The sequence below is a fragment of the Rhopalosiphum maidis genome, chromosome 3 (genome assembly GCF_003676215.2).
Source record: "Rhopalosiphum maidis isolate BTI-1 chromosome 3, ASM367621v3, whole genome shotgun sequence".
Classification (NCBI taxonomy): domain Eukaryota; kingdom Metazoa; phylum Arthropoda; class Insecta; order Hemiptera; family Aphididae; genus Rhopalosiphum; species Rhopalosiphum maidis.
This window is the reverse complement of record NC_040879.1, coordinates 72,824,425-72,846,672: the sequence shown is the minus strand read 5'-3', so window position 1 is coordinate 72,846,672 and position 22,248 is coordinate 72,824,425. Positions and strand designations below refer to the sequence as shown.

Genomic DNA, 22,248 nt, shown 5'->3' with positions numbered 1-22,248 from the left:
GTGAATGGGCTCCTTCTCTAAATACGCTCCCCAAAACAACAAACAATTATTATTGGTGCAAAACAATTGTAAATTTAAATAAACAGTAGACGCTGCTTAAAAGACACACTTTGGGATCTGCTCAAAGTGGTGAGTCTTAAAACCGAATAAATCTTATATAGGCGAAGTTGGAAAAAAATGCATTATATTTTTATGAATTTTATTTCACTATATATTTTGCTTTAATTTTAATTTACTTTAATAAATTTTACTTATCTATTATAGAATAAATTTAAAAATTCTGATAAAAAAATTAAAGACATGCATATACATATTATAAAAATTATTACATATTAACTAAAAATTATAAAAGATGTATGATGTATTTATTATTTATGAAAAAAATTTGTAATTTTGGTTTGTTTTGAGTATTATCTAATATTTTGAAAATATATTTCTCGTACTCATATTACAATACCTAACGATATTTGTGAAAAATGTGATTTGCGATAAAATTGTATGTACATACACACATTAAAAAGCATGAATTGAAACCAGAAAAAACCCCAAAAAATATGTAATTTTCAAACACTAATTTATTTCTAAATTTTAACCAAAAATGTATATTTTTTAAGAAATTTGAGTCTTATAATCAAATTTTTTTTATTATGTATTTGGGTACGTCCGGACCGGCCGTTCCAGACGATTTTGAGTCTAATAAGCGACTGAACCTTATATCCGTGAGTCTTATAAGTTGCGTCCACTGTTTATAATTCCAAATTAAGCGGTTATTCGATATGGATTTGCTCTAAGAAAACATGCTGAGCCAAATTGTTCTTAAACAACGAAAATATTACTCTACAATAATAATAATTTTTGGTACACAATCTATAGTTATTTTGTATATTTGTATATTTGTTTATTAATTTACGGAATAAAAATTCCTTATTTAATACAGCACACAACAATAATACAGTAACATAACATAATTAATATATAAAAGGGGCGAAGGCCCAAAAATACAACAAAATTACAGGTACATTAAATATAAATTGTAATAATTAAGACACAAATAGAATTACATACTGATATAATAAATAATAAAAAAGATACTACAAGATAAATAACACAATATTAAGGTTAACTAAGAAAGGGGGGGGGGTCTTCGTTAGCCAAACGCATCATGCGGTCAATTGGTTTGTTTCTACCGTAATTGGTGCAATGGAAAGGTACAGTAAAAGGAACTCGAGAACTTGTAGCACGATGTGGAGCTTTAAAATTTACTTGCAGTGAAGGGGCATTTATAGAATCATCGGTTAACTTTCCCAAAAAGCCTAGGTTAGCTTTAACGCGTCTGTCAGCTAAGGATGTAAGGTTAAGTGCGTGTAATACTGGAATATAGTTGTGAGGAGGGTGGAAATTTTTAGCATGTATGTTGTGGACGACAAAAAGCACCTTTTAACTCGCTCTAAGTGACAAGAATCAATTACCACAAATGGGTCCCAAAGCACAGACGCATACTATAGTAAACTCCGGACTAAAGAGCAATATACAATCTTGAGAGATCTAAACAGTTTGAACTCTTTCATGGTGCGAATTATGAAGTCAAGTGACTTGAGAGCTTGGTAGCAGATGGAATCAATGTGAGGGTGAAAGTTAAGATCAGCAGTGAAAAGAACGCCCAAGTCGTTATAGCTTGTAACTCTATCAAACACTGAACCATTGATAGTGTATAAATAATCGACTGCCACCCGGTACCTGGTGAAGAACATAGATTTGCATTTATTAATATTAAATTGAAGGCCAAGGGTGCTAACTTGTTTGACGGTTTGGGAATCGGATACCGATATACCTATTCTATACGTTAAATCATCGCGTGACGTATACGACAACACGATTGGAAAGGTATGATTTAAACCAGGATAAAATAGGTTTTCCAAAACCGGACTTATAGAGAATGTCAATCAAGATGGCGTGGTCGACACGGTCAAATGCTTTCGCAAAATCAGTGAAAACCACGTCTACCTGAGAGCGATTTTCAAATGCTTCAAGGACAAAATTGTTAAAAACAATTAGATTCGAAACGGCGGAACGTTCAGGTTAGAAGCCATATCGTTCATCAACTAGAATAGAGTTAACCGAATGCTGAATAGATTTCAGTAATAAGTGTTCAAAGAGCTTGGCAATATGACTAAGAATCGAGACGGGCCGATAATTCATGACGTCAGATTTGTCACCAGATTTGAACACAGGGGTGATTGAACTAATATTTAGAATAGATGGGAAACTCCATCGTCCATCGAGAGCCTAAAGAGTAACCACGGAGGAAAGCAGAAGACAGATCTAATGTTATACAAAAAACTCCCAGGTAAACCATCAGGGCCAACGGAGTCTACATTTTTTAGTGCAGCTAACCCATTCTCGACATCATCGACACTAAAGCTGCAGTCAGAAGGCAAAATATGCTGCGCGAATGAAATTACAGGCAGGCTACTTATTGAGGAAGGCACATAGACTGAGTTATGGTAAGATGAGAAAAGACTGGAGATGGATTCAGTATCTTTGACACTTTAATCATTGAGATGGATAGCGTTCGGAATACCATTGGTTGATCTTTGCTTATGCACAACGTCCCAAAACAAACGAGGATTAAGTTTAAGCATGTTTTCTGTGTTATACAGAAACATTTTATAGCATTTTTTATAATACTACTTATACTGAGCACGCAGGTTAGAGAACTTGTTATAGTCAACAGGGTTGCGTGATGCTTTGTAATTAGCATGCATTTTCTTCTTGGCAAAAACAATATTCTTAAGATCTTTAGAAAACCAGGATGAAAATTTAGAAGGTTTGAAAACAACTAAGAATACAAAACTTGTAACACAGAAATGCAATGCATCGTACAATGCACTTGTAGCAGAATCAATGTCAGTTGTTGTAAAGGTTTCTAACCAGTTAAACGATGATAAGAAAGCACTAATACGAGGATAACAGGCTTTACAAAAATTATAATATTTATGACAACTATCAATGGGAGGTAAATCATCCATAAAAGTAAGCATAACATCTAAGTATGGGTGATAAGGATTGCAAGGAACAACCACAGTAACGGATTTCTCTATATTGATCCTAGAATCATTGGAAAACACTAGATCAAGGAAATTACCATTAGAGTTAGGTATAAGATTTAATTGGAAAAAATTATTAAATGCGAAAACGTCAGGAACACAGTGGACTCCAGGGCCAGAGGAAGAATAAATTAAGCCAAAATCATCATTAGACCAGGATAAATCTGGAAGGTTAAAATCACCAGAGAGTATAAATACGGAACCAGGATTAGCGTTGGTAATATATTGAGTAGCAGACACAACGGACTCGTATACCGGGATAGGGCTATCAGGAGGAATATAAACGGAACAAACAATATAAGCAGTATTATTTACATAAAAATTAACGAATAAATATTCAACATTGTTAACGAGAGCTGGTTATAAGTTATAGAACACATCGTTACGTATGGAAACGAGAACTCCACCTCCTCTACTGAAACTACTGGTTTGACTACTTCTATCACATCTAAATACAACATAGTTATTTAAACCTAATTCAGTGTCATGGAAGCTATTAGTTAGCCACGTTTCAGTTAAGCAAATGAAAATATAATTAAACACAGCAACATTACATTTAAAAAAACCAAGTTTGGTTCTTAGACCTCTACAGTTTTGATAGTAGCTTATGGGTAACTTCATTCCCAGGCTGATAAGTTTTTGTGGTTTTTTCAACACCATATCTGGAAGTGGATGGAACGTGTACACCAATAAGAGGAGGACTGGTAGATGAACATGAAGATATCAGTTTTTTGGAGTAGTGTTTTGAATCATATCGGGAACAAGACGACCCCAAAAACGTTTGACCATTACTCCATCGGGCCAGAATACAGAATCGAGGATAATATCAAGCTTCTCCGCAGACAAGCGCACATGGAATCAAGAGTATGATGGGTGCCTTGTAGAAATTTTGCTGATGGTCACATCAACAACTGGTGTACAACAACTGGCAAATTAATGGACTGAGCATTTGATTTGGGAATTGAGGCTCTAGTTTTCACATTGAGACGGTTGAGCTTATCATGTAACTAAGAGTTACTAAATGCCACGAATTTAAGCTCTTAGACCACGGATTGGAGAATATTGGCAACATTTATTGAGTTTCCAGGCTAAAGCGTTACAGGGTTAGAAGTAGAAACTTTTAACAACGTTGACATGTCTTCACTCAATTTCACACCAGCAGGCGGAGATTGCGTCACAATAAAGTCGACGAGCATGCTTTTAGTCCACTTATTTAACTCGGCAGAAGGAAGATCATTGTTTTGAGTCATAACACGTTTTCGACTAATTGATGAGAAAATATGCGAATAAACAAAAGGACAAGTAAGGCGCCTTAACAAAAGTAGATAGGCCAAATAATTTGCACCCGTTGAGAATAACTACGATAGGCGGTGGCCTTGATACGTGCCGAATTCTAATTGAGAAATAGCAGCCATAGGTCGCCGCTGCTTATCAAAAGTCCATAAGATTCTGCCATAAATTAGCTGATAGTATAAACTTATATTAAATTTTATCTTTCAACGATGTATACAAATTATTTAACAATTGACTGAAAGTGAAAAATAAAGAAAAATTATTGAGCAGACTGACTCAACAATGACACCAGTCTACGCACGCACTTTTTATGGATTTAGTAATCTAAAAAACGCAAAAAACGGGTAATTATTTTCGAAGAAAACATAAAAACGAGCACAGAGCTTATATTAGCGCCGTGAACTAATTATTATTATACACCTATACCAATACCATAGCATAAATGTTTAATTAAACGCTTAACGTTATGTGTTATCTTATCGGTTATGTACATTGTACATATAGTATCTATATATATATAAAATAAATTGTCGCAGTTTGTATAATTTTAATTTTATTTATTGACATAGTTTACATATCGACTTTTAGAAAAGGTGTAGTTTTGTCGCAGTTTACCATCTCCCATTGTCAGACGCAGAAATTGGAAACCCCTAGTAAAAAATCTTCATAACTGTTGAAAAGGACGAGCCGTATTGTAAAAACACGTATTGTTAACTCGAAACGTATTTGTAACGCGCAGCAATACGTTAGAAATACGTAACATTGTTATATGCCTAAAGAGAAAAAAAGATAGCCGAAGGAAGTCTCCGCATGTCGCAGTGTCACCTGAAAGGTATTTTGAAATCGGTCGTATAGAATGAAGGGCTGGCCAAAACATTTAAAAAAATCGATGTATTCTTGGATCACTGGCACAACCACATAATATTTAAACGCAAATGTATGAATTATTCAATTTACGAAATGAGTACTTATAATAGTCGTTGTTCTGTGGTTATTAATTAATATTTCGTGTGCATATAGTTCAGTCAGTGTAGACATAGTTGCGTACAATAAAAACGGCATATCGTACAGTTACTACAGGTATAACGGGTATAATAAAACTCCCGGCCTATAAGCTATAATATACGTGTATAGATTTTATACTCGCTGAATGATAATTAATAATTTTTATAACAAAATATGAATGCGTGAATTAATAGTATGGTAGGTATAGGTAGTATGGTATAGTAATAACACCGACACGTGCGGATCCAGCCGAACGGATAGAAAATGAATTTATACCATATAAATGACGTCTGGGTGACCTTCATGCCGAATTTTGAAGTGCTGACTGACCACGATTGTACATAATAAAAAGCCCATTTTGAGAAGCACTGTACCGAACGAAACGCAGTTAGCCACCTCAAACGACCACGTATTGTTGTGGAGGAGATCGTCCCGTGATTTCTATAGCTGATATATATAATAGATTTTTTATTATATATATATATTATATTGAACACGGCGAATAGTGCCGAGTACATCACCACCACTACCTACTACATTGTGAACTGCCAGAAACCTTACCGACTCCCACCCCAATACACACGACCGCGCACACTTACTGCAAGGAATTTTGGTTTTTTTTGTCCTCGCTCACAGTATTACAGTACACAGTGTTCGGTGTACAGGGAGAAAGCCAACTCGGTAAGTTAATATTATTGTACTATACTTTATTGATATATAATATTATTAAATAATAACAGTATTAATAATAATAATATGTAATTAAATATTGATGCCTCAACGCCTGTATCTACAGAATGAATTTCGGCGGTCTTATGCAACAGTTTAATACTTTATAACGTTATGGCGACGTGATGGTTAATATCTATAAGAATTATATTATTATTATTATTATTGTTATTACAGTGAAACCTGTATATAACAGATAGTCGCGGGACCAAAATCTGTTATAAACTACAGGTGTGCGTTGTAACAGGTTTCAGTGTCTTAAGAGAACGCCATATCCACATGTGTTGTCTCTTTTTTACTAACGTACACATCATAACAAATTTTCGTTCAGTAGAATACATTTTGTAATGTTAGCTTTAATATTAGAGTAAATTTACCTATTATCAAATTTAAAGGTAAGAATAGTATCTAAACAATGACTTAGGATTTTATTGATATTATCATTTTAAAGTGAGTTATGAAGTGGTAATATTTTACATAGCTGTCTTCTAATAACAATAAATAAATAAAAAATTCAACATAGGAGAATTTTACATTTTATATAATTATAATATTTTAGAAAAAATGAATGAATGTTTTATAATATTGTTTTATGTAAAGTACCTAAGTCGTAATTATATAATATTTATATAATAATAATACTAAAAGTATGCTTTATACAATTTGATGAAAATAGTGAATACATAATAATATGTTGATACTAGTTATAGCAGTTAATGACCTTTAGCATTTGGGACATTCCTCTTAACATTTTCAGCTAAATTTCTTTTTCTTTTTATTGCATTTCTTTTGTTATTGTCTATTTTTGCTGGTCGTCCTACTAATAAACGTTTATTACCTCTGTTGATGCCTGGCTTTCTTTTACTTATCATAGTAGGCTCTACTTGAATAGTTGCACGAGATTGATGCCTTAGTAATATACTACTACCAGCAGTACTCAATAATGATTCCTAAGTAGCAACTGATCTAACTTTCTTCAAACGATGTAAACATTTAGTGAGAAACTGAAGTATTTCTTTTAAATTTTTCAAAATTTGTTTTAATTAATTCTTGAATCTAATTAACATATTCATCAGACTATTGATCAATATTATGATTATCCAGATTATCAGTTGTAACTATTGTACTATTTGTATTTGTTATGAGAGATGATACATTATATTCAACAATTTCTGCTGCTTTTTCACTAAAATGACAATTATATTTTTCAAAATGAGGAGACTTATCTCTAAAAGCTAGATACTATAATTCTTTCCTCGACAAATAATTATTTATATATATCACCCATTTTTCATACTTAATTGGTAAAATTTCATCACTTATGCAATTTTCATTTTAATATAATGTTTAATAATATGTAGAGGATGATTTCTATGTTAGTATTACTGATTACCTATCTCATTTATTGACTACTAACAAATATACGTTGAAGGATTTTTACTGTTAATTTTAGTTATTAAACATTTTAAGTTATTATATCTGCTTTTATTATTATTTTAATACATATAATTAATAATAGTTTAAAAAAAGAGTAACATAATGGTAAGTTAATAAATACATATTTTATTTTATGTAAAACACTTTCCGTTAAAGTAAAAATTATGAATTGACCTACAAAAATGCAATATAACAAATTTAGTATGTATTGTTTTAGTGCAGATAAATTTTTTTAAAATAACATTCAATTTAACATTCACTAATCCTATTAAATATTGTTAATATAATAAAACAAATATACAATAGAATTACAATGAACATTCCTTACAATTAAAATTAATATAATTTGCTTAATTTTTGTAAAAACACAATTTTATTTAATTAATACAATTTAGTCTAGATTAGGTTAAATAATAAATGAAAAAATAATTTCTTGTTGTGTTAATTGTATATTTTATGATCGGTTAAAAAAAATTTTTAATTTGTTTATTTTTAGAAAACCAATAATCTTTTAAACCTAGAAGAACATTTTATTGGATTTGATATTGATGATAAAGTATTGATAATATTTAAAAATAAGAAAAAATGTAAGTTTTTTAATCATTATATGTTCATACAGCTTTTATATTTAACTGAAAATTCAATGTTATTACAAATTGTATAAAAAAAATTTATATGGTTGTATTTAGTATTAAAAATGGAACTTAGTAAAGAAACAGGTGAGCCTATGGAAGTAGAAGAGCCAACTGATAGTCCATCCAATGTTCATAAAAATCATGTTAATAAAAAGAAACAATCTAAATCAAATAGTAAGTTAGAAAAATTATATTTGTAAACCTGATTATTTTATTTTGTTTTATAACATGAATAAAATATGTATATATATAATTTTTTAAATAATTTATAGTATCAACACCAGAACCTTATGATATAAAGAATAATTGGAGTAATAAGAGGCATAAGAAAGACAACACACGCAGTGATACCTTAGAACCTTTGAAATTACATGTTCCGCCTTCTTTAGGTGAGTGGCAAAAATGTATAATATATGTATCTAAAAACATTAAATATATATACACGTTAAATGTTAATTTTTATAGGAGTTATTAACTTAATTTTTAATGTATTTATTGCTATTCTTTATTGAAATATTAATATTCTTTGTTTTACGTACATCCATCATATATCCTACAAACAATCTTAGGAATACCAACATAATATAATATATTATTTATAGTTAATAAATAAGTAGTAAAATAAGATAGACAAATGGGTATCAATCTGTTGTATACACTAGGTGTACTGTAAAACAGTGTGAATAGGTTTAAAATATAAGTAGATTATATCTTTAAAAAAATTCGTAATCTTTTATAATTTCATTGGCAAAATTAAATCTATAATATACATAACAATTTTAAGTCACCACGATTAAAGATTATGAAAGATAATATAATAATTAACATAGTTAAAATATATAATTTTTGTCCAAATTTAATTTAAAAATATATTTATAAAAAGTAATTGTTTTTAAATATTGTTAAGAATTTTTTAATTCAAGTTCAAACTAAATCAACTTTTCTATCCAAAACCACCCATTTTATTTAAGTAGAAGATAAAATTCTTCTACTTATCGTAAAAAAAAAAAAACCATAAATTTTAAATCAATACATAAATTCCTCAGCTTATAATCTAAAAAAAGTACAGGAAAAAATATTATATTAGGTTTCTACCTAATAATTTATTTATTTAAGTTATAGAAACTAAAACTACATTTTTCCCAAAGAGAGACACTATCCGCATTTGCTAATGAAAAAACTAAGTAAAATTATGTTCTGCATGTATCATAAATAAAAACCAAATTGATACTGATATTTTTTTATTAGATGAATGAAATTCTAATAAATATCTACATGCACTTGACTGCACTTATAGCTTTTATGTAATTTTATGTTCAAATTCTTTGAATTTTTTACATTTTGATGACTATTGTTTTTGCAATTAGGTATGTTGAATTTAAAATAATGAAAAGGGCTAATTTAATTAGAGATATTGTCACATTTAAGTTACTTTTACAGAATATAATTTTAAATTTCTATGTTTTAAAAAAAGTATTTATAAGAATTATTTATACTTTATTTTATATCCAAATGTCAAATAATAAATTATTTTTTCTTAATATTACATTCTATAGAAGTTATTGTTTTAAAATTTTTACACAAATTCTTATTAATTACCATTATTACTTACTAATAAAGAGTACCTATTATATTTCATGTTTGGTATATGTTTCATACTGTGTTAAAGATTTCTAAACAGTTTTGATATTATATTAGTTTTGTATCATGTTAATTGATTTTTAATGTTTTAGAACTTACCATTCCTACATTCAACTTAACTTCTTCTTACACTAGAATGCATCGTAGTACAGCCAGAAGAATTAAGTCTGATGTTAGTGGTGCTATTTTCAAAATCCCATTTGAGCATGGTAAGTAAATTAATTATTTATGATTTATTTTGGTGGATTACCTGTGATAAATATTTTTCAGGATGGAAACGAGAATTAGTTTATAGAACATCAGGCGAATCTGCTGCTCTTAATCGGGCACATAAAAAAGCTGATGTATACTATCATTCTCCAAATAACCAAAAATTACGATCATTACGAGAAATTCAGGAACAATTGAATATTTTATCTGATAAAAGTGTTTTAACTATAGATTGTTTTACTTTTGTTAGAAAACCAATTGGTGTCAATGATAGATCAAAAGAACTGATCAGAGATGCATGTTTCAAATCATTTAAGGTAATAAAAACAAAGCTGCATATGAACCTAGTCCCAGTATAACCTTTTATGACAAATTAAATCACAGATTTTTTTAGGGTATATACCAATAAGTTCAGTGAAATTTTAGGTATAATACTAATTGAGTCCATGTTTTAATATTAATTGAGTACTGTCAAATTAAAAAAAAAATCTACAAGTATGGTTAAAAATGATTTTTTTTTTAAAAATTTTATTATATAAATATATAATAATATTGAGGTATAATATAATATGAATAATTTGTGTATAATTAAATAAATATAGATAATGATAAAATAACATTATTTATATTGGTAAAAATTGGGATAAGTATTGTATATATTCAAATCTATTTATTGTGTTTGATTGCAACAGCTGTATTTGATGTCCAATTTCTTTTTCTTTTTAATAATTTTTTGTAATTATTATATGATCACTTCTAATTTTTATGTATATATTTCGTATTGTATATTCAACAAAATGTTTATAAATTGCCAATTGGTAAATGCTTGGATGAGCTGAATAAAATTACCTATAAAAAATTATATTTTACTCAAAATAATCCTAGGACTCGATTTGTATAAGTATTATTATTTTCCTAACCCAGGACTCAATTAGTAATTATTTTTTTCCCGTTCCGGTATAGGGACTCAATCGGTATACAGCAAAAAACAATTTTATATTTAATTTTTGTTTTTTGTATTAACCAATTTATTTTATCTTCAAATAACACTTGAACAAGAATTTTCATGAAAAAAAAAATCGGTGGAGGAGAGTTGTACAAATCTTAGTAAGGAGTGTTAATTCTTATTCCTTGGTTTTATTAAGTTTGGAATGTTCGAGTATGGAAGCTAATGTGCTTTTTTTACAATTTATCATTCAATTATGCACATAAACACATGACTCTTTATGCATATACTCTTCATATTTTATACATATAAATGTTAAAAAAACCGACCATTTGCAATTATCTTCATAATTTTTAGGAAAACACTTCTGTTGGCGCTGCTCAATCTAAAAAATCTAAAACACCTACACAGCGCCCATCATTTGATTTTAAAAACAAAAAGTCTGCTAGTAAAACGAAAAAAAAATCGAAGACTTCTTTAAGATCAAGATCCAAAAAAGGTAAATATAAATATATTTTATTATTTAGCTAAACATTTGCAGTGCTGCCCATACTATTAATAGATTTACCCCTTAAACTTCTTTAAGTGTAGACTACGACAAACATTTAATACAGTTAATTAAGTTGTTATGTTCTAATAAAAAATAATAAAGGCCTAATAATTTATACGGGTGTCTTACGAAGATCTGACAAATCAAATAACTCTTGTTCTAATCAATATTTTAAAAAAAAAATTTTTAAATATAATTCATAGACACTTGCGCTACATTTTTAGTATACATTTTTTATTTTTTAATACTGAAATAAAAAACTAAAAAATTGATAAAAAGATTTCCAAAATATTCGAAAATAACCAATTTGTGAATCTAATTAAAAAAAAAGTTCAGATAGTAAAAATATTTATTTAAGTCCAGTGACTGATATTTTACAATTTTTTTAAATATTAATATTCTCGTTAAGTAAATTACGATCTAGTTTACGTAAAACAATAAAAAAATAGTTAGATTTTAACATGCACCTCTTTAAAAATGTTTATATAAAATATTTAAAAAAAATATATATTTTTTGAAATTATAAAATTTCTAACATAAACTAGATCGTAATTTACCTTACGAGAATATTGATATTTAAAAAATTATAAAAATCAGCCACTGGACTTAAAAAAATGTTTTTAACATCTAAATTTTTTTAAAAATCAAATTTACAATTTTCTGTATTAAAAAATAAAAAATGTATACTAAAAATGAAGCACAAATGCCTATGATTTATATTTATAAGAAATAGTATAAAAATATTGATTATAACAAAAGTTATTTCATTATTTAATTTGTGAGATCTCCATTGGACACTGTATAAAAATTTACAACCTAATTAATATTTGAATTTGAATTTGACTCTCTAGTAGCACTAACAAGTAGATACTTATTTCCTATCTCTTGTCATCCTACGATACTCGTAGTTGTATACTACAACTAGTAAGTCAAATCTAAATCAAAACAATGAGCTATAAAATGTCATTAGTATTGTTTGTCTATTCCCATAGTGTGACGTCCTCTTATAAGTAATTGATTTTAGTAATATATAACCTAAAAAATAAATAAAATCTAAACAACGTCCACCATTTAATTATGATTTGACAGGCAATGGAAACAAAAATTCTGCTAGTAAAATGAAAATTGTTTTTAAAACTGTGAAGACTTCCTCAAGATTAAGATCCAAAAAAGGTAAATATAAATATATTTTATTATTTAGCTAATCATTTAAACTTCTTTAAATGTAAACTACCACAAACATTTAATACAGGTAATGATGTTATTATGTTCTAATATAAAATAATAAAGACCTAACAATTTATATAATAATTTACCACTTAATTAATATTTTAGTTTTAATTTTACTCTCTAGTAGCACTGACAAGTAAATACTTATTTCCCATATCTTGCAATCATACGAGTATGCAACTAGTAAGTCTAAGGGCGTAGCTAAGGGGAGGGTTTCAGGGTTCAGACTCCCCTCAGAAATTTTTTCTTGAAATAAGATTGAATAGGTTTAATCGCCTATTATATTTAAAACTTGTATTATATAACATATTTATACTCTAAACCCCCACCATATTTTTTTCTGGCTATGGTATTGAGTAAGTCAAATCCAAATCAAAACAATGAGCTATAAAATGTCATTAGTATTGTTTGTCTATACCCATAATGTGATGCCCCCTAAATAAGGAATTGATTTTAGTTTAGTATACCAATTATTATATTAAAATCTGTTTGTCAATTTAAATTAGATTAATTTTAAATAAAAAACCTATTTTGAAAAATAAATGTTGATACACAGAATTGTTGATAAATTAAAGTATGCACCTTTCTTAAATAATGCATTTCATTGTGAAATTCGAAATTGTGTACAAAATCTATGAAATATATATATTTAAATTAAATACTATTCCATATATTTAAAATTGCATGTAAATATGATAATTTTATATTCAGTGTAACTCTGTATATATTTATTTGGTTAATAATCTGAAAAATTACAGTTATATATTTTATTGTGCTATTTGAATACAGAATTAATGTTTTACATTATTACATAGGGAATTCAGAATCAATGGATACATCTTCATCCACACCTAAATACATATCTGAAGACCAGCAAGCTATTCAATCTAGTGTATCGACAAAAGTCTCTCCTAAACTTGAGAACATTGATATAAATACCACAATCATGAAAAAACGGTAACATATAGGCTTTTTTTTAATTTTTTTTGCTTAAACAGTTTTTGCTTATTAGTTTATTATTTGGCTACACAAATATAATACACAATTAAGGGATTGTAATCCTTATGCTTTCTTCTACATAATCTTTCCTCAATCAAATCATATTATACGTGAATGATAAAAATACATTGCCAGCATCAGATAGGAAAATCATCATGCAGTCTCGTTGTGGTATGCGGTGCCCTAATATTGATGAACCTGTCTCTTTAACGCGTACTCGTAGTCTAGTCATCTCTTAGGTACTGTGGTTGTTGGTACTACTGAACCGGAGAAACTACGTGTTGAACCGATTCGTAAAAGACAAGTTCATCAAGTATCAAGTACGCCAATTTCTAAAATTGAAGAACCACATTATAAAATTGATGAATATAGAGATGGAAATGTATCCAAAACTAAAATGGTCGATGATAGTTTTTACGTACAGTATGTTTATGAAATGAAACAAAAACGAGGATCTAGTTTAATGATTATTGTTATTCAAGAGCTCAAAAATTTGCAAGAGTAAGTTAATATTTAATTTTCCCTATCCTTTGTGGGAATGTAATAATGGACCAGGCACACAGTAACGTTGGTCATTGGTCGGTCTTGCTTGTATGAATGAGTGTAAGTTAATTTTCGTTTTTTTACTGCTTTAATCATTTGGTTATGTTTGTTTTAGATTTGAGCAGAAAGTCAACCGTTCCTATATTCCTTTTAACCCCAGTTTGTTATTTGCTTATTGTTTCATACAATATGTTCTAAGGCCTAATTTTGTTTGCATGTAAAAGCTTCTTCTTCTTCTAGTTAAAAGGCCTTTCTTGACCATCCCATCTAACACCCATTCCTCCATTATTCTCTGTCCATTTCTCTTTCTTTCCAATTCGTTCCTCCTCCTAACGATAGCACGTCCTTTTTGACTAAGTCTTCCCGTCTGGTTTTTGGGTCTTTCCAGCGGGCTTGTTCCTTGCGGGTTTTTTCCTAATACTGCTTTATTTAATTCATATACTAGACGGATCAGTGTAATGTATAGTTGATTTTTTTAGTTCTATTAATAATACTCGGGATCCTAATGTCTTTGCTAGCCCATAGTAACATTTGTCGCCTGTTTGTATTCTAGCTGCTACTTTCTTCGCTATATCATTATGTTTTGTTTACCATAGTTCTGAGATATTTAAATTATTGCACTTTGTTGAAGTTATACTTTCCAATGTTCAATATGTTAGTAGGTGGTTGCAGTTGCCTTGTGCCAACACACATATATGCTGTTTTTCCTTCATTACACTGTAATCCTATTTTCGCTGCGGTTATCTCTAATTTGAAGAATACATTTTTTAAACTCTCTTGTGATTCTTCTAATAAGACTACTTTATCCGCATACGATAGCAATCCAATTGAAAAGTCTTGTAATTTAAAGCCTTGGTTATTAACACTAATTTCCCTTTTTACTCTTTCTAACATCAGGTTAAATAAGAAAGGTGATAGAGCATCACCTTGTTTTAACCCAGACTTTACCTGTACAGGGTCCGAAATCAAGCCACCAACCTTAACTTTGACTTTTGTTTCCATTACACTTATCATAATTAGATTTATTAACATATTAGGGACAGGGAAATCCTTCAGTATTTTCATTGTTCTTTCTCTGTGTATTAAGTCGTAAGCTTTTTGGAAGTCAATGAAAAGTGCATTCCTTATCATATTCCCAAGCTTTCTGAAAGAGCTGTCTTAATATAAATATCTGATCAATAGTTGACCTTCCCATCCTGAAGCCACCTTGATAATTTCCGATTATTTCTTCTGCCCTTCCTTTTATTATTGATAAGATTCAATTAGATAATATCTTATATGTCACATTCAATACGGAGATACCTCTATAGTTGTTACACTCCTGAGTATGTCCCTTCTTATATATTGGGTAAATTAACGCAATCTTCCAGTCTTCGGGTAAACTTTTTCTACTTCATATGTTTCCGATTAGATCCCATATCCTTTTGACCATCTCTTTTCCTCCCTTTTTTAATAATTCTGCTTGTATTCCATCCTCTCCTGGGGATTTATTATTTTTTAACATTTTTGTTTGTATTTCAATTTCCTCTAGTGTTGGTTCCGGACATTCATTGTTATTCTCGTTATAGTTATACTAAAAGAAAAGTTAACATCTCCTCTGGCTCATTACAGTTCAGTAGATCTTCAAAATAACTTTTCCATCTCTCTATCAATGCTTCGTTCATGGTTATTAAAGAACCCATGTTGTCTTTGAGGAAACGTTCTTTCTTTTTATATTTACCCCCAAGTTTATTTACTTGTTGATACAGCTCTCTAGTTCTATGGCCTCGTTAGTAATTTTCAACACTTACTATTATATTTTCCATATACTTTCTTTTTTCACACCTAAATTATGCGCTTTTTTTGTCTTGTTTTAAATATTTTAAAATTGTTTTCATTATTTACATCTTCCAACCATTTTTGTCTTGCTTTCTTTCGTCTCGTCTTATAATTGTTTCCTCGCATATCCTCTTGAACCGTTGTTTGATAGTGTTCTATATCTTACATGACGGATACACCGTCACTTCTTTAATAGTTTCCCTTAACTCCGTCCACTATTCATCTGGTTCTTCGTTATCTATAGCTGCTTTTAGTTTTAAAAACTTCGATATTTTCTTTGTATGTCTTGTCCATATTGTCATTCTTTAGTTAATCGATATCATACCTCACTATTTTATTTATTTGTTTTCGTTTCTCCATCTTCCGTAGTTTCACTTTTATCCATATATCCATTAATAAGTAGTAAGTGTCCATATCTGCTCCCCGTAACGTTCTTACATTGGTGATACAATTTTTAAACTTATGATTATAATTATAATAATTAGGAGACATGGTCAATTTGGTTTCTATTTTCCATCTGGGGATACCCACATATACTTATAGATGTTTTTACGAAGGAACATCATACTTTTTATAATCATCCCTTTTCTCATTGCAAAATCTATTAGCATATACCCATTACTGTTGGTTCTTTCGTGTAAACTGTGGCCCTTAGTTGTTGTTCTTTATTCCAATTATCTTACTACCCTTGCATTCAAATCACCCACAATTATTTTAATGCTTCCCACTGATACATCATAGACATCTTCCAGAATAGTGTAGAATTCTTCATTTTCATCATTTCCCTTATCTTCCATAGGCGCATGCACGTTAATTATTACCATATCCAAGCCATTCGTTTTTATAGTTATATTCGATAATCTTGGATTGATGTCTTTGAAAATTTTGACTCTATGTATTATCGACTCATGCACATTAAAACCCGTTCCTAATTTATAGCCCTTTTCACATTTTTCATTGAATATAGTTGTTTGTGAGATTTTCACATTTCCTGCCTCCTCCCATCTAACTTCCTGTAAAGCTAAAAGTTTTATTCCGTATTTTTCTATTTGTTTAGTTAGACTTAATGCTAATCCTGCCTTATATAGTGTCCGTATATTCCATGTGCACCAAAACATATCCAATTTCTTATTTCAATCCGTTTTTCCATTTAATCTAGTCCGAGGCTTGGGTTTTGAATCTTGAACAAAGGTTGTTTTACTAGGCAGGGTGGTTAACTCTGCTCTAAACCCAAAGTCTGGAAGGACACTTAAGGCTCATGTCTGAAATGTTAATGCATTTTACGATGTATAGGGTGATGGGAGTGCCACTTTCCCTGTGCCTATACTAAACTGATCCAACTAGTTAAAGTCAGTACAGTTTAGAGCTCGGGACCACAGGTTCGCCATACCCGCACCACTAGTTAGTGGTCCCCTTAGGGGCATGTAAAAGCTAGTGGTCTTTATATGTGCCTGATCAGGAACATAATTACCATGCACTCTGTCTTTGGGGAGTCACTGATTTCTTGGTTCAGATCTTATCTTTCCAAAAGATATAAATATAACGGTAGGTATCCCTCAAGCAGGCCACTTGTCTCCGATTTTCTTCTCCTTATTTGTAAACTGTGTTAAAAGCGTCATAAAAAACTGCCAATTTTTCTTGTTTACCGATGATATAAAGTTATTTCATCGTATCAGTGCTCCTCGGGATTGCATCCATCTTCAAAATAATCTCAATTCCTTGGTAACATGGGAAGGTTTTCTGGAAAAGAATTTCTACAGACTTCAAGTTGTCTATTTCCTTACAAGTCCTTTTTTGCTCATTTGCTTGTTCTCTACTGGAGTATGGAGCTGTTACTTGGTACCCAACAACTATGAATGTCAGCTACCAACTTGAAAGAGTCCAACACAAGTTTCTGAAGTGTGTATCTTTCCGGTTATCAATTGATTACATTGACTACAACCCAGTATTTTGCCGCCTGGGCTTGACCACGCTGGCTGCAAGGAGAGTTGAAATAAAATTATCATTATTGGGAAAACTCATTGATGGTCGAATTGACTAGCCAGTTCTTTTAAAAAAGTTTAATTTTATGATCCCAACTTTTAATTCTCATTGTATCTTCCCTTTCTATATTATTATTTGTTCTGTGAATTATTTGCAAAACAGTCCTATACCACGCATGATGAGATTAACGAAAGAAGTTAGGTTAGGTCCATTGTTTCTATTTGGGGGGCTAAACCAGTTATTTATGTAATGTTCACAATGTTTTGTATTTTATACTATTACGTTTAATAAATAAATAATTAAATATTTAAGAATGCTTTTATAGAATTAGATCAATAAAATCATTATATAATGAATTTTTTTTTCAAATTTTACAGAAATTCTGAAATGAATGGTTCATTTAAAGAAATGTCAACTACTCTCGCATCTATGCAAACATTAAACTACATGGTTAAAGCATTGGGACACGTTTTTAAATATTTAACTACACGTGAGCTTTTATCCGCTTCTAGAGTATGTACCACCTGGAATATAATTGCAATGAACAAGTTTTTAGTAAGTACCTATAAACTTTAAATTTTTTACAATATATGTTTGCTAATTTATTCAATTATTTTTAGTGGCAAAATTGTCGTTTAAAAAATTCTATGGTCTATGACTGGGAAAGGTTTGTAGACTCGATTGATCAACAAAGAACTAATACGTTAGATACTAGACGAATGTTATTACCTGTACAAATTGATGAATTCAAAAATTTTTGGTTGCATTTTTCCAAAGCAATGAAAAGAGCACAGAATTTAAAATTCATTGAATTGTATAGATGTCCTACCCATGTAGTTGAAGATATTATTCACTCATTACCTCAACTTGAAGTACTTAATGCAACTTCAATAAAGTAATAAAGAAAAAAATATCCAGTTTTTTTTAAAAATTATTTTAATAATTGATTTTATTTTTAGAAATCCAAATGTAACAAAAGAGACAAAAAATCCCCATGATCTTATGGCCCTAAACTTAAATTATTTAGGCCAAATGACAAACCTCACTGAGTTAAGACTAAAAGGTTTAACTGGAATCAAATTAACGTCATTGCCATCATTTGAAAATTTAATAAATTTAAATAAATTTGTAAGTTTATTAAATAACTTAATATTTATGGAAAAACAGTTAAAATATTTATTATGTTTTTACTATTTAGTCATTAACCTCTATAAATTCATTTCCAAAAGACATCTGTCAGAGTTTGGATACTATTACTGATAACATAAAGTTTTTGGAAATTGGTGATTGCGATGTCTTATCAAAAGATTTTGCTGTGTCACTAAAAAGATTTGTCAATTTGAAATCGTTGAGACTGGAAAATTGTTGCGGTAAATGGGAAAGTTATGTACACGACGTTTTTACTGCTATAAGGGGTCTTGAAAAGCTTACTATTCTGGAATTAGTAAACATAGAATTCAGTAATTGTGTTGAAGATGAATTGGAAAAATGTGTTGGCATTAAAGCTTTATTGATTATTCCTGCTTATATGAGCAAAGTATGTATACTTAATATGCGTTAAATTATTTTATAACATCTATTTATTTATATTTAAAATTATGATTGTCTTTATTTTTTAGACTGCAATCACCAACTGCCACTTGATTGACTGCCTCGAGAAACTCTCCAAGACATTAACACACTTGGTTTGGGGATTGACTCGTGAATTACTCAATGTTACTGACATATTTATAACTACATGTCAACAAAACCAGCATATTATTGGTTATAATTTAGAATTATCCCATATCAACGAAAATACCAACTACATACCTATACTAAGGACAAGAAAACCCAGACAGCGACCAGAAGAAGAGTCTGCTCCCAAAAATGACAAGAATAAAAACAAATTAAATGAAATTAACTTTCTTTCAGTTCCTGATCTAGAGAAACTGTTAGATACAATGATGCCAAATGCTAAAACTAGGGTAATTAAAGTTCCCTTTTCAAGAACAGTTAGAGTTTATTTGAGTGAACAGTTTAATTATCTTTGAATTAAATGTTTAGTATTCATTTGTTTCTTTACGTTAAAAACCTTTCATATTATGATTTTATTTTTGTGAACATGACAAATTTTTTTCTTAATTTAAGGTTGAAGATATTAATAACAATTTAAATTATTAGTTACAACTTATAATGTACATGTATTATGTTTTTCTATATGTATAATAAAACTCATCATTAAGCATAAATGTTATTATGTATTTAATAGATTTATAATTGTAATAATTTTTTTCATTTATTACTTATATATTTTTTTTTTCATTTTGTAAATAATATAAAACTATAATTTGAAACTGTAAATTTTTTCATTCATTGTTTAGTAATAATAAAATTAATTTTAATTTAATTCTAAATAAATTAGATTTAAAGAACATTTTAAGAAACTTAAGTATTCTATATATTTTTTATAAAAAAAAAACAATTCACACAGTATATCATTCTTAAACTGAAATCAATTGTTTTTAATTTAGATATGATTTTATTATTAAAGTTAATTAACTTTTTTTTATAAAATTATTAATTCAATTTCAATAACCGACTATGTGCCTTGCTTAAATACAAAATAAAACTTTTCAAGCAATCGGAACATAAATAACCTAACTCTTTTTTGGTAATAATACTTTTAATTTGATACTTAAGTGAAATTGCATTTCAAGTTTTCACTTTGTATTAATTGTTTATTTTTCATATAAAATTCTATATTAACTTGCATGTTGAAGATAATAATTTACTAAAATATAATTTATATACATTTACTATATTTTGAAAATTCAAAATTATATGTAAAAATATTTTAAGTTTTCTACATTAGTATTTTCTGAACTTGTCTATAACATAAATAGTTTAGTTGTTAGATATAGTCATACAAACAAAATTTGTATAAAAGCTATTAATACTCATTTTGCATAAATTTCAAATTTAACTTTTATTGTATGTTTATAATATTATGATTGTATAAGGCAGTTAAATCCATTCTTAACAATCAGTGTCTTAGCACATTATTATATTTGCAACCATTCTGATGATAAAAGTTTTGAGTAATTCATATAAACTAGAGTAATATAGTCATGTTACTCTAATATAAACATACAAATGCAATTATCTGTGTTTTGTAAATCTGTAGATATTTTACTGAGAATTGTACAAAGGTTCCTATAACTACAATATGATTACAATTACTTTTATCAATAGTCACTCTTCAACACCTTTTGTTTTCTAATTATTTATGGTCTTAGGATTTTGATGATTTAATATTGTATACTATTTTTTTTTTTAAGTTTTTTTTTATAATAAACGTTATAAAAACTTTTGAATCCAATAAAACTCAAACTTAACTAGGAAAAAATGTTGGAAATCAATGTTTTTCAATCTTTATGATGACAACCCACTATTGAAACCTATTGCCAGGTTAATCATTAACACATTTTTTTGGTTTCAAGTTAGATTCAAGCATAGTTTAATATTATAAAAATGTATAATAATAATTACAATATAAGTAATAATTTATTGGCGCTCACAATTTTGAAAACAGTTAGACATTTAAAACCGTTACTTTTTCATTTTTTTTTCAAATTTCGTTTGGCAATTTAATACAAGATCTCAAAATGAGTTCTTCTCATATCAATTCAAAAATATAGAAAATTTATTCTTACATTTTTTTTAGAGCCTGTTAATACGTATTTGAAATGTTTACAATGTTTATACAGTTCATGATTGTATCTAAATTATTTTATAGTTTTATATGTAGTCAACTGTTATTGTTACGTAAGACTTGAAACTAATGTTAGGAAATTGAATACAAGATTCACTGTAATGAGTCTTAAATAGGAATTTAAAAAAAAAATCCATTCATATGCAATTCAAGTACAATTTTCGACATTTTTTGTTCTAGAAATTTTTAACATTCTACTAATACTTTAATAATTATTTTTTATTTACAATCACATTTTAAATATATTTAGATTATTTTTAAATTTAAGAATTTATAGAAATTTTGATTTGAATTTTGTTTAAAGTTTTTAAGTTCATTTAAAAAGATTGAAAACTTAATACAATACCGCACAAGTAAATGGTGTTCTT

The 22,248-nt window shown here is 28.7% G+C and overlaps 1 protein-coding gene across 1 annotated transcript; it reads left to right on the top strand.

Moving 5' to 3' along the window:
• The first annotated feature begins 8,072 nt into the window (after positions 1-8,072).
• On the top strand, positions 8,073-20,159 carry LOC113557516. Its single transcript, XM_026963085.1, has 13 exons — positions 8,073-8,158; positions 8,261-8,380; positions 8,479-8,595; positions 9,940-10,056; positions 10,118-10,374; positions 11,361-11,502; positions 12,643-12,726; positions 13,599-13,740; positions 18,504-18,681; positions 18,747-19,021; positions 19,086-19,254; positions 19,325-19,663; positions 19,746-20,159. Exons 2-13 carry the CDS (start codon positions 8,269-8,271, stop codon positions 20,157-20,159), a joined length of 2,346 nt encoding a protein of 781 aa, XP_026818886.1. The 5' UTR covers positions 8,073-8,158; positions 8,261-8,268.
• The last annotated feature ends 2,089 nt before the right edge of the window (positions 20,160-22,248 follow it).